A 16,192-nucleotide genomic window follows, 5' to 3' on the forward strand; every position below is an offset into this window, starting at 1 on the left:
TAGTGCCAATCTGTGAGGTACATAGACAGGAAGGCAGGACGGGGTAAGGTTTCTATAAATAGCACAAAAATACTTCAGAGGAAATCAGAAATTTTATCTAGATTGGGCATACATACACTCTGGTCTGTACGTTTGTGCTTTACAGATCAGCTGTCCTTGAGAGGCACTAGCTGGCCAGTATCTTCCAAAATATCCTCTGAAATATGCAGTTCTGGTGAGGGCAAAGACAGGAGTCTGCTGAAGAGGAGTCCTGATGAGGCTTTCCAACACAGGCAGAGGGCTCTTCTGTATTTTTGTATACAGCTCTATATATAACTCCCTGTATGTGGCCAGAATGAGTCCTGCAGGGCGTTGATAATGTGCCCTCTGTGACTTCCCAGTTGCTATAGATAGTTTCCTGTGCACACCATGCAAACTGCTACTACCACCAAATTTTTTCTGATGACTCCATGCCTTGACATCTGTTTTCAGTGTAAAAAAAGTCCAGCCTCAAACAGCTTCGTTTTACATAATGAGGAGCTGCTGGTACAAGTGAGGACTGTGATGATGGGCATCTAAAGAAAAAGCGTTAACTGCGTTAACAAGGCGAGCTTCCTTGGCCATAAGGCAAGTCCTCTCCCCTTCCCTTCTGCCAGCCCCGGTTTATCCTAGTTTTTATTAGACACAGGAACGAAGGAACAGCAGAGGCACGCATTCCTCTGCCCAGGATGCACACTCCTCCCTGCTGAGGGGCGTTTGCCAGCTCTGAGCGAGAGCTGGGAACAGCAGCAATCGCTGGGAAAGCTGTTCCCCAGCCCTGTCACTGCCAGCTCCTGAGCTCCGCGGCCACCAGCCCAGACCGGGCAGGCACCCGAGCCTGTGCTCTGCCCCTCGGGGCCCCGGGCACAGCAGCAGGTGTGCTCCTGGACGCACATTTCTGCTTCTGCCCCTGGATGGTCTCAGCACTGCATTTCCCTTACCCTCTGCCTGCAACCTCTCGGGATAGTTGCAGGCTTTCTCATCTCCTGTCGCCTCAAGTCATGGTCCAGAAGTCATAGCAAAGGCAGGCTTCGCAGGTCCCTGCATAAAGCAAGCACAGGCACACTGATTTTGGCTGCAGCAGAAACCTGAGCAAACAACATGCAGGCATTTGAGATGTTACGTAGCGTCTGCTCCCCAGGGAGGGCAGTTTTTTAAGCCAAAGGGTTCACTGACTGTAGAGAGCAACAGTTCCCACAGTTTCCTTTCTATAAAAGGAAATCAAATTCTGCAGCAGCTGTTGATATGATAGCCAGTTTGGACTGGACCCCCCACCCATCCCCTTAGTGGCTGCCTGCTGCCCAGCCTACTCCAACTACCCACGGGCCATTTGCCCTGTCAGAACAAACTGAGCTTTCTGGTGTTTTGAGTTAATAGGGATGTAAAGCAAGACTTTTTTTTTTTTTTTAATAACTAAGTACCCTGATCTCAGTCAGTTGAGCGAAGTTCTGTTCTCTGGAAACACAGGCAAATGAGGATTCAGGCACTTTAGATGTGCCTTGTCTTAGGGGTTGAGACAGCTCTAGACCAAACACTTCTGCTCATCTGCTGCTATCAGGAAGAGATTATTCTTTTTTGCTATAAAGTAATGGTTAAAAAAAAAAACCAGGATAAAATGTCCATTTTTCCAATATTTTGCACACTTCAGTTCAATATAAATGCAGTAAAAATGTAATAAATAACGCAATATTCCGAAATAGTATGAGTTTGTCTATCTTTAACTTCTTTGAAATCCTTGCCTGACAAGGATTTATTTGGGGAGGGCTCTGAGAGGGGTCACCCTTGGCACACTAACATGCATTTGACTTTCATCTCCACAGCAGGGCAAATTGAGTGTGCCTCTGTGAATTCAGTGTGTTGTAACTGAGCTGAAGGGAAGTCTGTTCCATGCAGTTAGGCTGCTGAATCAGGGAAGCCTTTACAAATATGCTGATGAGAATTGCTGTAGCTGTCAAGCAGTCTGTAGAAGTCAAAGTAATGAAAAGAAACTTGCATGGGAATCCAGAGATATTTCGTTTTCCAGAAACTCCAGAACAGGGGGCCCATGGCAGAGACTCACATTGTGAGGGACTGTGCTTCTGACTGTGACCCACGAGATGAAGTTGACCAAGGTCGCACAGCAAGATTGGCAACAGCTCACTTTTGTCAGTGGTAGCTGTGGGACAACACCTGGAGGCACAGATCTCTGCTTCTGCACCCTGTGCCTGACTCTGCACCTCATGGTGCTTTGTTTGCCCTGCATAGTAGCGCACATGGGGAGCTAGGCAGAATCATGATTTGGGGATTTGGACCCCAAATGCTGCTGGCCAGCCTTAGCATCAGTCTCAGATCCAGAACAAATTTATACCACATCCTCTCCACACCCCACACAATGGGACTAGGGAGCAAGAGTGTCACTGTACTCCACCCTTGGCCTTTTATTAACACTAAAAGGAACAATTTTCTTTGCAGCAACTTCAGACAGATTCCCCCAAGTGACATTTCTGACCTTTTGCTCTGTGATGCGCATCCCTTGATATACATAAGCCAACTTTGTTTGAGCCACTAGTTCTTTGACAGGTCACCAGAGCCTTTGTCAGGCTTCAGAGGAGGAAGGAGGCACAGGAACTCTCAGCAGTGCAGTGCTGCCTGCCCAGAAGCAGCAGAGTCGGTGCTCCTGCAGGCAAGTACTCCAGCAGCATGTTAGATGCTGATCCCAGCTGGATACTGGTGTTAAATAGAGATATTGGTGAGGGCATTCAGGAGAGCCTCAGATGCCCGGTGGGCACACAGGTAAAGGGGAAGTCTCCTTGTGGTGCTGTGTGACACTGGGAGGGGCAGCCCTTGGGCACAGCAGGGTCTGCATCCGTCTTGCTCTGAGCAAAGTCAATCTGCAGGGAGCTTAATCCACCTTTAGAGGGGATTAAAGACTTTATTAACCCATGGGTAAATAAATGCAGCAGATGAATTCCATTGTAGGGGCACAGCATGCCATTTTGAAAAAGGAAAGTTAACTCAAACCTAATCCTGGTACAGTTAAGCTGAACTATTAAACTGAAGGAAAAGTGCAGGAGCCCAGCTGACACACTTAAACCTTGAAGTCATGAATTGTACAGGCTTTTAGAAGGGTGTAATAGTCTCTGAGGGCCAGCTGAGCCTAAAATCTTTCATGTCTATGCTTCATTCTTCAGATGATTCACAGTTACAGACCTTCCCCTTTTGCAAAACACACAAAATTACTACAACATACATGATGACATTTGCATGCAGATCTCAACAGTGCTCATCTTTCACTTATCCTTCTCTGATTTGCTTGTCTCTGATTTCTTCATTAGACACATTAAGTAACTGAATAGAATCAGTAAATTAATAGACTCAAGCTTGCTGTGTTTTGCTCAATTGATATTTGTTAAAAATCTAGACAGCCCAAATTCTCTTTGTACTATCAAACTTGCTTAATTCTAGTTTCAACAAAAATGGCAATTACATTACATATTCATGGTATGCATAATTATGTACTTTAGCTTATTCGTCATAAATATATAATAACATACTCAATACATTAAATATTAATAATGGTCTACATACTTAACCCATATTTTTTTAAATTAGTTTGTTCCCAAGGGCATGTGACATTCTGCTAGTATCACATGGGACAGGTTAGGAGGAAATCATACATAAAGATAATTTTTCAAGCAGTGCAGACTCAGTTTTCTCTATGTAGTTTGTTTTGTGTGCTTGTGTCTCAAAAATACTGAATGAATATATTAATGGAACTTTAACAGAGGTCTTAAAATGCACCAAGAGAAAAAGCCTAGAGATAAGTATCTCCAGTGTCAAAAAGGTCTGAGCATAAAATGTCTAGCTCCGATGTACTGTGGAGCTGGAATTCAGCTTTTAATTTTATTACATGTTCCTGCGCCCAAGAATTTATAGCCAGAAGTAAGGGAAACAAGAGGTACAAGCAAAGGGTAAAAATCTTTCTTCTGGCCATTAGCAACCAAGTATGTTCTGTTAGCCACGAAGCAGCAGCAGAACTCCTTCAGTATCTCCTGTTGTTTATTGGCCATATTAAGTCCTATGTGTTTAGTGATCTTCATGTTTTTGCTATTTTCTATTAGATTAAATTATATAAAAAATAAATAAAACCGTGTTCCAGTCTGTGGTGATTGGGGGGGGGGGGGAGGGGCGAAGGGGAGGGAGGGAGTAAAAATTAGATCACTAAAGAAGTTTAGAGATATTGAAAGGGTAAAAATCAAACTCTCCAGCAAAAAGATGTGATTTGACAGATGTATCATGTGAAAAATGTGGGGATCCCAGGCTAAATCTGAATCCTGAGTGGAATTTATTAACATGGTTGTCAGGGTGAAGGTGCAGGAGTTGGCCAGCCTGAAAAGGATCTCAGTTAAAATCTAGAAGAGATGCAGAAGCAGATGGTTTTCTGACTGCTTGTCAAGAGAGTGGGAAACTTTTGCTCCTCTGTTTGCCCCAGAGCAGCACTGGTGAGGGGAAAAATGGGGGAGAAAATGCTCTTGTGGTGCCTAGAAAATCTATAGAGATGGGATTTCTTTCAGGGTGAGGTTTAGGCCTGCATGCAAGTACAGTGGTCTTTGAAATAGTTTGGTCTCATTTGTCCGGCTTGCAACACCTTTCCAGCCATCAGAAGGCCTCATCTGTTTCATGGCGATTTCTTTTCTGCCGGTGACAGTTTACATCTATATAACTCCCTGCAGAAGGAAGGAGTTTATATAAAATTCATAAGCTATTCACATGGATTCTCTTTCATATTACTCAAGCTGGATGCAGGCCTCTGAAGACTGTTCTGAGAATAAAAGCAGGTCACAGTCTTTACCAGAGACATGCACACTCACATTTAGGAGGTGTTTTTCACATGATTTCAAATTATTGCTCTCATGTACAATTCAACAGTGAAGCATTTAATGCTGAATACTAGCACCATTTTCTACTAACTTTTACACCACCTTTATTGCACCTCCATTGTTCAGTGACACAGGAGTTGTCTGAGATGAAAGGACATCTACACAGATCCATTTACCCCCTGCACACTATAAAATGGAAGTGCTCTTTCTCTCCTCTCTACTGAATAATTTGTGCTAGCCCTTGACCACATCACCACCTGCAACTGGTTTCAAACACACTTTAAGTTGATTTCCCCAGGTGATGTTGGCCAACAAGTTCAAGTGTATTTACAGGAAGGAACACAGTGGGAGAAGACCAGCCCCACCATGGTGCTAGACAGCTACTGAGGGTGTGTGCTTGATTGGATTCCCTGTGCAATGGAAATGGGAAAATACCTCACAGTCCCAGGGGAACAGAAAGACAAAAGCATCTGAGTAGGCTTCACTGCTCAGATTTAGTTTAGAAGTCAACTAAGACAGAGAAAGAGATCAAAGAGAAAATCTAGAGCTGTCATTGTTGTCCTGGGAGAATCAGCATAATTCGCAGGTCAGGGAACACAAATTTCCTTTTTGATTTAATGTGTGTGCCAACATACCACAGCAGAACCCTGTGTTGCATGACATTTCAGGATTGAAATACAGGACTAGTTTTCCCACTGATATAAAATTATACCAATTAGTTTATATTATTTGGTAATCTGACTTGTATATATATTTTTTTTGACACCTGCTTCAATTTTAAGTAACAGAAAACAAATATGATCTTGTATCTTTCACTTTAACATAACATGACATACTCTTAGGTAATTTCATGACAACAGAAGGTTTGAATCGATTTTCAGACATCCTGGTTCCTCAGAAACTGACATAAAACACAGAACAAAAGAAGGAAAAGTATGAAAAGCAATTTCAGTATCTTGGATTTATGTGGAACAGGTGAGGAGCTATTTTCAACACACAGCCCACCTCAGTAAAGGTTGTGTAAAACACAGCCATCAGTTACAGAGAGGGGTGAAAGTCCCTGGGCCACCAGCTGCAATGTGAAGCTTCTCCATCTGTCCACAGCCTTCCAAGTGCACATTCCCCTGTTAGACTTCTGCCACTCAAGACAAAGGCCAGCACAAACTGTCTGCTATCCAAGGGGAAGTAAACAGGAGCCCTCAGAATGGCTATAGGAGTGGATATCTTCTGCAGAAGATAGTCCCAAATTCCTAACTAGTCTGGATATGTGGAAAGTTTGTGTAAATGATGCTGAACTGTCCACAGGGCTCTGCTCAGGCTTGCTGGACTCGCAGAAAAACATTTTTCTGCAGAGCTGATGGCAGAGAGCACTGTCATGCAGGGGCCAGGATCATCCGGGCTAGAGCTGCTTGGGAGGATGTCATTGCTGAAGCTGTGAATTCGATGCAAAAGTGGTTTGTGGCTTCCTCATGCTTTACTATCACTGGCAGCCATCTGAACCTGGAGTGCTAACAGAGCTAATCCTGAAACAAAACCACTCCAGGAAGAGATCATGAAAGAACCATCAGCTTCTTCCATCTTCTCCTGTATCTTTCTTGCCCTGGCTGATTTCATGACTTGAGCTACATTTACATCTCTTTACATTTACATTTATCAATTTATGGAAGTGGGACATGAGGAGGTGAAGGAAGAGAAACAAGGAATCATCCTTTTGTTTCTTATGTCCTTGAATTGCAGACCAGACTGGCCAGAACCTACAAGGTTTGGCAGAAATAGAAAACCCACAACCCAAATCTAACTGTTGAAGAAAAAAAAGAGAGACTGACAGCAGACAGAAATTCAGAGCACGTAGTTCAAAATGCTGATATGGTTTGTGGGTAAAAAACACAAGACAAAACTTTGATATGGAGCAGATCTATGGTGAATGCACCAGAAGAAACTCTTGTCTCATGTACTTTAGCTGATGGTTGTTGGGAGTTGCTTTACCTAAACATGACAAAGCTGTGGGGAGATGCAGGTGCAGGCGTGCCTTCTGCTGAAACCATTCCAATGTAACAAACAGGTTGTGCTGTGGAGCACAAAGGGCTATAAATTCCCTGGCCTGTCATTACTGAGCCATAGGGTCAAAGGTATGTTTGTTCTTGTTGCTGGTTATCATTTGGAGATTCACACTGGTATCGTGGTACAACCTTCCTTGTGACGCAGGAGTGCCACTGTTGGTGAGGCCACCACCCGCGTGATTTCCTGCAGATGGCTGCTGCACTTGAGCAGCTTGGGAGAAGCAAGGTATTCCTTCAGACAGTCCCTTGTCCCAGCCTCACCCAGCCTTGCTCTCTGCCAGCACTTAACACTGACACAAAGAAATTACAGTAGTGAAAATTTCGTACATGACTGCCACTTGGTGAGCTGAAATCAGACCAGGAAGCAAAATATCTCACACTGAGTTAAATTATATATGGAGCACTTCTCAGCTGTGTGGGTGATGACAACTGACTGTCCCAAGTGCCACTGCCCATTGTTTATTCCTGGGCTGACTGCACAAGAGCAAGAAGTGGGGTACTGAAAGCCTGTCTATATCATAATAATGAGCTATTTGATTAATGAGTCATTTGATATACATAATTGTACAATATCTAGTAACAGAAAAGTCTTGAGCTATTCACGAGTCCCGTTTCCTGAGAAAGGAAGGATATACTGTTTCAGTGAGTAACCTGTAGAGAGAATTTGAGATAACATTACTACTATATCAATATCTTAGGAAATGCAGCCTCCGAGGGGATACATTATACTGTTATAAAATACTCTTTGGTGTATTTTCACCACACAAGGGGTGATGTGCTCCATGGGCTACCTGATAGCTACTGCATAAGAAGGGTTTGTCACCTTTCACCTCTCAGCTTGGAACAGAACTGGTGAGACAGCAGTGGGCTGGCCATTCACCTGTCCCTCTCCCACAGCCCTTGCAGTCAGCTGCAACCTTTGCAAATGGGGAAGCTTGACTCCAGTATAGGAAGAAATGAGCGACTGCTGGCTGAAGTGAACTGCAGTTCTTCTAACAGAAGCAAGGTGTGTATATATAAGGCCTGGACTGGGGACAGGCATGGAGCAGAAATCTGCCGTCTGCCACATGTCAAACGCCGTTCCTCAGGTATCCTACGGAGCCCCCTTGCCTGCTGTGTCTGGGTGGCTGTGCAGTGCTTCACCTGATAGCTGATCCTGCCTGGTGTGAGCATTTCAGTGAGACTGAGGGTTGCATTCATCAAGCAGAGGAGGGTACTTGAGTTGCTGGAACAAGTTTTTCTGCTACAGTTGTATACAGGCATGTCATATCCATCTCAACCCTAGAAGTTGTATCAGGCCTGGGATGAAGAAAAAGAGATGATACCAAGATTTCTTCCTGTTTGAGTTAACACACCACCAGTCAAGTGCAAGCACAAGAGACAGATCATACATGCAATTATGCACATTAGTGGGTGCTCTCTGTTTAGACACAATTTGTCATTTAAACAAAAGCTTAGAATTCAATAAAACCAGATGGAGCCTGGGTACAAATTCATCACGCTGCTCCTCAGCATAGATCCACTACAAGCTGTGCTTTGAAAAGGGGCATGCCCACTTTGGGTGTTGCCCTGGGGGGACACGCACCAGCACCACCCCAATGCCACGGGCTCAGGGATGGACGCAGCATCACTCGGATTTGATGAGACCACCAGTAGGTGTAACTTCGTCAGCTTTAACAGAGCTCCCGCGGCGTCTGAGCAGAGGCCAGAGGAGGTGCTCCTGGGCACCTCCAGGCTCCTGGCAGTCCTGCGGGGACGCTGCAGGACGAGGGGTTCTCTCGAGCATCCCGAGTCCCGCGGGCGGGTGGGCGGGCAGAGCACCGGCCGCACCAGCACCGCCCTGCCCCGGAGAGCACGGAGAGCAGGACGGCGTGATCCCGCCTGGAGCTCGGGGCCATGGAGGCAGCCGCGGACAGCGCCCGGTTCGGCTACATCCTGGAGCTGCTGAAGAGGGACAAGGTAGGGACGGCGGGCGGGCAGGCAGCGCCCCGGCGAGACGCGGCTCCTTTCGCCTGCGGTTTGTCGGGGTTTTGTAGGGAAATGTGGGGGCGGCAGTGACTCGTCTTGACAGCTAAGGTACTCTGGAGGGTCGGCTAATGTTTGCTGCACTCTTCCGAGGCCACGAGGTGAAAAAGTTAAAAAGTAAATTCCCTGCGAAGTGTCCCTCAGCCCAGCTCAGCTGGGCGGGCATCTGTCGCGTCGGCAGCCCTGCTCCTGCTTCGTGTGCGAAAACCCGGGAGCACCAAAGATTCAGTTTTTTTTTTTTTTTTTTTTTTTTTTTTTTTTTTTTTTTTAATGAAGCTGTCACAATGTTTTTAAACTTAAAAATCAGCGTGGCAAATAATGGTGCTATTGGAAATATTGCTTGTTCCAGACTCATCCTGATGACTTTCCAGCATATCTCCAAAGGCTACCTTCACAGCCGGTTCTTTGTGCATATCTTTCTCCTCCTTCCTCTCCTACACACCCTCTTCTAAAAGTTCTGGAAGAACCTTTAGAGCACGGGAATAAAGAGTTTCCTGGATGATTTTCTTCTTCTCCTTGCCTAGGAGTAATCATGCCAGGGCTTTAAAGGAAAATTCAGTCTTGCTCTGTCCATTTTACACACCAAACAAAATCATTAAGTGTTTCAGGCGAGAAATTCCTTGTGCCTGGAATGTCCCTGTAATGGGGTGCTACATCTGTCCCTTATCCCACAGTTAAGCAGTTTCTTAATTCTGTACTTAATTCAGACATTGTCTGCAAGAGCATATGGCTCGATAGACAGCAGAGTTGGCACAGTAGCGTGAAATATGCATGTTTATTACAAACAGTGCTGTTGTTTATACGTACACAGTGACATTGCCAAGTTACATCATCACAGACATTTGATGTACTTGAAGAAAAGGGGAGCAGTACCACTTGTGTGACAGCCACAGATTTTACATAGTGAGATCACTGCTTGAGCTTCTCCAACAACCTGCTCTGAGACCTCTTGCTCTCCACATTTTCCTATTGCATTTTTTGAACCTTCAGACCAGGGTTTTAGATTACAGGCTCTCTGTAATTTATTGATGTTATCCAGTAGCTTGGAGGTGTTCTGCTGGGATAATTAAACTGCTTTCTCAGATAACATAAATCATGCCACCAAAAGGACTCTTCTGGACAGTAAACTGCATTTGCTTGGGGTCAAGAGTATTGCTGTTTAGAGGTTCCAGGACTCCAGTCTTCCAATTCCATTTCCCCCCATCAATAACGCTTTTGCAATAAAGCCTGGAAGCATTAACATTCTCTAAGTTAATTGTTAAGCAACTGGCTTAGCAAAGACCTATTAGATAATCAGGACACAATAAGAATACTTTACACTGGCACACTCACCTCTCAATTTGCTGGGTCCCTGCAGGTAGGATGCATCAGCTCTTGAGCTCTGGACATATGACCCCTTTTGGCAAGCATGCTGTTTTTCCACTTAACTGGCAACCTCCGTCAGACCTCTCAAACAGGGAAAATCATTATATATCACTTTTCCCTGGGGGAATGTCACTTCAAAAACCTGTTATCTCCTTTAATGATCTGTACTCATTATTGTCCTCACTCCCCTTCACACATACAACTTGCACATAGTACCCAGAACAGAAAGATGCATGCAGCACTTTTAGTTCCAGTAAGACAGTCCTTGTGTAATCCATATATCCACAACATCTGTTTAGGGTCGCTACAATGCTTACTGAAATATTCTGGGCCTCCAATGCACCTGTCACAAATGTCACAGTAGCATCTGAGAACTCCAAAATACCCCTGAGAGACAGATTGACAACTAACTGCATTTTGTATAAGAGGCACTGGTGCAGAAGGAGATTGTATGACCTTCTTTCAGGACTCTGAAATCTCAGTTCAAACCACAGCAAGGACACTCCTCTGTCTCAAAATGATGTGTTAGTCCAGAATTGGTCTCAGGCTTCTTCCAACCCTGCTTCTTCCTCACCCCTCTCCCAGATTCTTCCCTGTTCTTCTCTTCCCTACTTTTGCAGTAGTCAAAACACACCCACTCCTACCCCAGCTATTCACCCAAGCTGCAATTCAAATAGTTTTACTTTCATAGGTATGTTTTCTTTTTTAGAAATGCATATGATTCTCTTTAGAAAATTTTTAGATGCTGTAAAGAAGCAGTCGTATCTGATGGGCTAAATGATACCAACACTTGCCCTCTGTTTTGTAAAACTATTTTTGAGCATTTTTCTGTAAGTGGAATACAATCAATAAGCTGATACAAACCAATGTGAGTTTCAGAGGGAAGCTAGCAACACCAACACTGTTCTCGAGATCCCCTTATTTAATTGAAATAAGGATCTCTTGGCATGCTCTATTTTTCAATTAAGGTCTTCACCATCTCTTTTTTCCTTACTTGACTGCTTGGTTTTACCATATATTCCACATTCCACATGGTTTGCAGAAACCAAGTTTGTGGTTCATAAGGAACAGCTGTAAAAGCTGTTCTCCAGAAAAAAAAAAATAAATTAGAGAAATAGATACTACTGAAAACAAGCCCTAAAACTCATATGTTATGAACATGAGAAATACAGAAAAATAATTTTAAGAGCATTTCAAGTTCTGCATGCTCTCCACCTGGATCCTGCAGGTGACACTGATTTCTGTCCCTGCCTTGTGCCTGGTTTCATGTAATGACTAATGTAAAATTCTCTTGTGGTAGCATTTTAGCTTTTGTCAAGGTGACAGTAAGGGGTAGAGCTATACAAGGGTTCAAACTGAAATCACAATGAAGAGTTGGAGAGGAGAAATGCAACATTTACCTGTGGCTGTGGTGCCTGGCAGGTGGCTCCGGGCTGCCTGACAGCCAAACTGGAGCTCTGGTCCTCTGCTAAAGAAGGCTTTACATATTTCTTGCTTATGTGAAGAGAAGTGTTTCTTTGGGGTTTGTGTCCCTATGAGGAGAATAACAGCAGTTTTCTTCCTTTTACAGAGTACCCAAAAGCGTGCCAGAATATGTGTATATTGTGAGGGGTATTTGCACAAAGAAGTGACTCTGGTTGAAAGAGTATGTAAAGTAAACTTGGAGTTCAGTGTCAGGCAGGAGCCTTGTTAGGTACTTAGAGAGGTCTGAGTTTGAAATCTAGCAGTCAAGAGCACTTAAAATCCAATCTGCCTGTCTTGACTGCTTTTAACCAGTTACTTGGCTGGGTTAGCCAGCCTGTGTGGCAAAGGTGTCTTTCCACATCTGAGACATATCCTCATCACTCCAACACTTTTCCTGAAGCACCTAGAAGCACATGGGATGTGACAAGGCAAGGGTGAGCTGCTGGCTTTGTCTTCTGTGACAGGGATATCCACAGTCTGGAGCGAAGGAGAGAAGCTCCCCTTGTGTTCCATGTGTACTGCACTATTTATTGTGTAATATCTTTATAGTGTGAGAAACTGAGCCTGTGACTGATATTCTTGTAATTTTTTTCTTCTCTTTTCGTGCAAATTGTTTATATTCTAAATCCTTTTCAAAATAACCTTGCATTTTCTTTCTGCTAAACAGTAATAATTTCTTTAGAGGTAGGACTCTCTCTTAAATTCAGAGCTGGAAGATATTTTGATTTGAATGTCTTGTATTTTGGAGAAGCTTTTTCATTAGAATTCTTTCATTTGCTCAGTAAGTGATTGCAATCTATGGTGGGAAAGAGCAGAGTCCTCTGTCTGAACTGTCATATGTAGCTGCTCCTTGAATCCTCTGCTGCTTTCCATGTGTTCTGAAGCAGAGTACTGTACCTGTGGCAGTAAGTTAAAAAGTAAAGACATACTGAAGCAGTCTAGCACACTTGGAAACATGCTAGCTACAAATCCTACCCAAAGCTAATTGCAGACCCAGTATTCTGGCAGTTCAATGAGTGCAGTCTTTATTGACTCAGCACTCTGTGTGTACTAGTGGTGCATGGGACCTTCTGAACTTGTCCAGTCCAGCTGATCAGGTTATGGGATCTGTTAGGAAACTCATCCAACCTTGAGGATTATGTTCCTGTAGTACATCTCTGCAGAGAAGACAAACAACCCTGAACCAAGGGATTAGAGACTGGTATTTTTGCTTTATGATGAGATCCTCAGGCCATAGTTATGTTCACTTTGTAACACCCAAGGTCTACAGATCCTTGCTAGCTCTTCAGGGTCACACAGTTGAAGGGCAGCCATTGTGAAGACAAAATTGAGCCTCTATTCTTGAACCAAAACAGGCACATTTCTCTCAGGCAGCTTAAATTTCTGCCTTTTTGCTGAGGGGACAATATGTCTTTCAATCTGCATGACTGGGAAAACCTTGTGGATAGAAGTCATCTTCATTAAGTTCAACGGTTCAGGGCTAAGCAGAGAAGCAAATTTCATCACTGCCAATTTACAGAGAGCAGGATGAGGGCTAACACCCCTCTGAACTCATCCTGGAAGAAAATACATTGTGCAGGGAGAAAAATGTCTGTGTGACAGCTCAGTCCCCAAGTCAGCCATACTAACTCGGGAAAAAGTCTGTTCTTATCCTGCATATCTCCACTGTGATGCCTCAGCTCTAATATTTCCACTCTGAGGAAGGCAGACCAGCAGGAAACTGACTCAGTCTCAAGCTGTGGTTGCAAAAACAGCATGAAAATAAATGTCGTGAAAGCTTTGGTCTGAGGACCTACTGAAGGCAGAAGAGGTGCTGGCAGAATCTTCCTGGTGCTTTGGGACAGGCTGGTGTTTTTTTCCTGCAGTAGGACTGCAGCTGCACTATTTAACAAGTGTAGGATTTTTTACAGCTTGTTGGAAGGCAGTGCTACATCCTTCCTGAAACTATCTTGGTGGTTAATGCAAAGGAGCACTTGAGAGATTTCTGCATATCAATTATTGAATTAACAAGTACATTTAACCTGAGGTAGGTGGGAAAACAGGATGGCAATGCCCACTCATCCTAGTTTCTGTTTTCTTCTGCTGTCTTGGGAGTGCAGGGCATGTTGTAACTCCTGGTCAGACCCCGTCTGCCAAGGCAACAGGAGTGAATGTTGAAGGAGGTGTAGAGATACTTAAACACTACCCAGGTATTACTCCAAGCAAAAGGAGTCCCTTGTGAGCAGAACGGGTGCCCAATAGATGCACACCTTTGGCTGGAAGCAAATCAGAAGGGTAGGTCTGACTTCTGTAGCCAGGCTGATCTTATCAACCCCCTTTTCAGAATCTAAGAACAGGAGTCTTTTCTGACACTGGTTTGTGCTCTTATCTTTTTAATGTATCAGTCATTCCTAGCTGTTGCTTTTTCCTCCCAGTACCAGAAGTTAATGAGAATTTTGGCACTGCAAATTTAGTAGTCCTGGGTCACGGGAGGATCAAAAGGCTAATAAAAAGATGCAAGTGCAGAAGAGGGAGTTTTGCCCTTTGGATACCTTCAAGGACATTTTCTTCCATGTAATGTCTTAATGTGATGAAAGCGGTAGTTAGAGTCTTGCTCTAAACTACCCTGAAGCCAGAGCAAACAGGTACACAAACAAGATAATACCTTAATGATCTATTAAGATCATTAAGAATCATTCACAAGTCTTGGCAGTAACAGCAGCTTGCACTCAGGTCCATGTGAAGACTCGAGGAGGACAGGGGAAAATATGTGCTCTGTGCTTGTCTGCACTAGCAACACCCACCTGGGCTGGCATCTACACCACTGCCACGGAGTGCAGAATGATTTTCCTTGTTGAGCCAACAAGGACAAAATTTCTTCCTACTGTGTCAAAGGCAACCTTAGAGCCAAGGGGTCTTTGTTCTAGTGTGAGGCTGGTAGTTTATTTGGCCCTGCATCCATCACAATCCAGTGCCAGTGGTGGGTAGTGTGCTACTGCAGACACGTGCTTATTGGAAGCTGCCTGCCTGTAAGGAAAGCTGGAATCAGGAAATCTGGGGAATAGTGGAGGTGGATAAGACATTACATACTTTTTCAGGGGCTTGCAAATCATTATTCAAAACATAGTTAGAAGGCTGATAACACATGACCTTACCAACCTGTTCTCCTCACGCCCAGCTAAGTGACATGTTTCAGTTTGAATACACATACTGTACATTTACTGGCATTATCAGAATAATTTCAAGAACTCTCTATTTTTATGGCACTGGTTACTAAAGTAAAAGCTAATTAATGTGTTTACAAGTCTTCTGTAGAAAGTTCTTCTCTGTAGTACTGGACATGTAAAAAATCACCTCTGTCTTCATGATTTCTGAGTAAATTTCCATTAAAGTTTCACATCCAGGCCACTGAAACCCGGGTGTAAATAATGCCCAAGTAAGGCATTTCAACTGTGTTTGTTTTATTGACTCGTGTGAAAAGTAGCTTTGATGGGAAAAGGAACTTCTTATCCTGATGTTTTTCCTCAAATAGGCAAGTAGGTCAAATTTGGTGTTTGTCAAACTGACAACGTTTCACCATTCACATAACCCAGGCTTTGTGCATTTAAATTAATTAAGCCTCCTTCCATTGTGTAATGTGAGGACAGTGCATGCTTTCACCCCAAGCTTGCTAACCGGTGTTAGGCTAATGCTATGTTAACTATTGCCACTGCAATGGTTCTGTCTGCACCCTTGCCAAAACCTGAAGGTGCTGGTAATTTAAAAGTATTTTTTGTCTGCTCTGGGTGATGATGAAAAGGGTATTTACTACCTCTTTTGCAATGGAAACATGCTGTAAGGGAAGGGTAGGAGGTGCTGGCCATGTAACCACTTTCCCACCTCATTTTCATCCTAGCTGCCACAAAAGCTGCCTGGTGCATGCCTCCTGCATGGTATTTGAGAACCCATGGCAGTCAAGCGAAGTCCTCAGTGACTGGAAAAGGGGAAACACCACACCCATTTTAAATTATGAGACAAAGGAAGGTCTGGGGAATTAAAGACTTATAAGCCTTGCCTCAGTGCCTGGGAAGATCATGGAGCAGATCCTCATGGAAAAATGTTAAGGCACATGAAAAACAAGGAGGTGGTCTGAGACAGCCAGCACAGCTTCAATAAGGGCAAATGGTGCCTAACCAAACTGGTCACCTTCTGTGATAGGGTGACTGCAAAAGCTGACAAGGGAAGACCAAGAGATGACTTCTGTAAGGTCTTTGACACAATCCCCCCCTGACATTCTTATCTCCAAATTGGAGAGACATGGATTTGATTGATGGACTATTCAGTGGAAAAGGAATTGGCTGGCTGGCTAGAGCCAGAGAGTTGTGGTCAATGGCTCTGTGTTCAGGTGAAGGCCAGTAATGAGATTTCCTCAGGGCTCTCTCT

General features: G+C 44.0%; 1 protein-coding gene across 2 annotated transcripts in view; it reads left to right on the forward strand.

Moving 5' to 3' along the window:
• Nucleotides 1-8,833: 8,833 nt before the first annotated feature.
• The window catches only part of TRIM36 (tripartite motif containing 36), a 30,588-nt gene continuing 23,229 nt past the window's right edge, over nt 8,834-16,192 (forward strand). For both annotated transcript variants that reach the window (XM_062512750.1, XM_062512751.1), the window contains exon 1: nt 8,834-8,896. In XM_062512750.1, the coding sequence (XP_062368734.1) occupies nt 8,834-8,896 (63 nt within the window). The remainder of the gene's footprint in view (nt 8,897-16,192) is intronic.

Source organism: Cinclus cinclus, chromosome Z (assembly GCF_963662255.1).
Source record: "Cinclus cinclus chromosome Z, bCinCin1.1, whole genome shotgun sequence".
Lineage (NCBI taxonomy): Eukaryota > Metazoa > Chordata > Aves > Passeriformes > Cinclidae > Cinclus > Cinclus cinclus.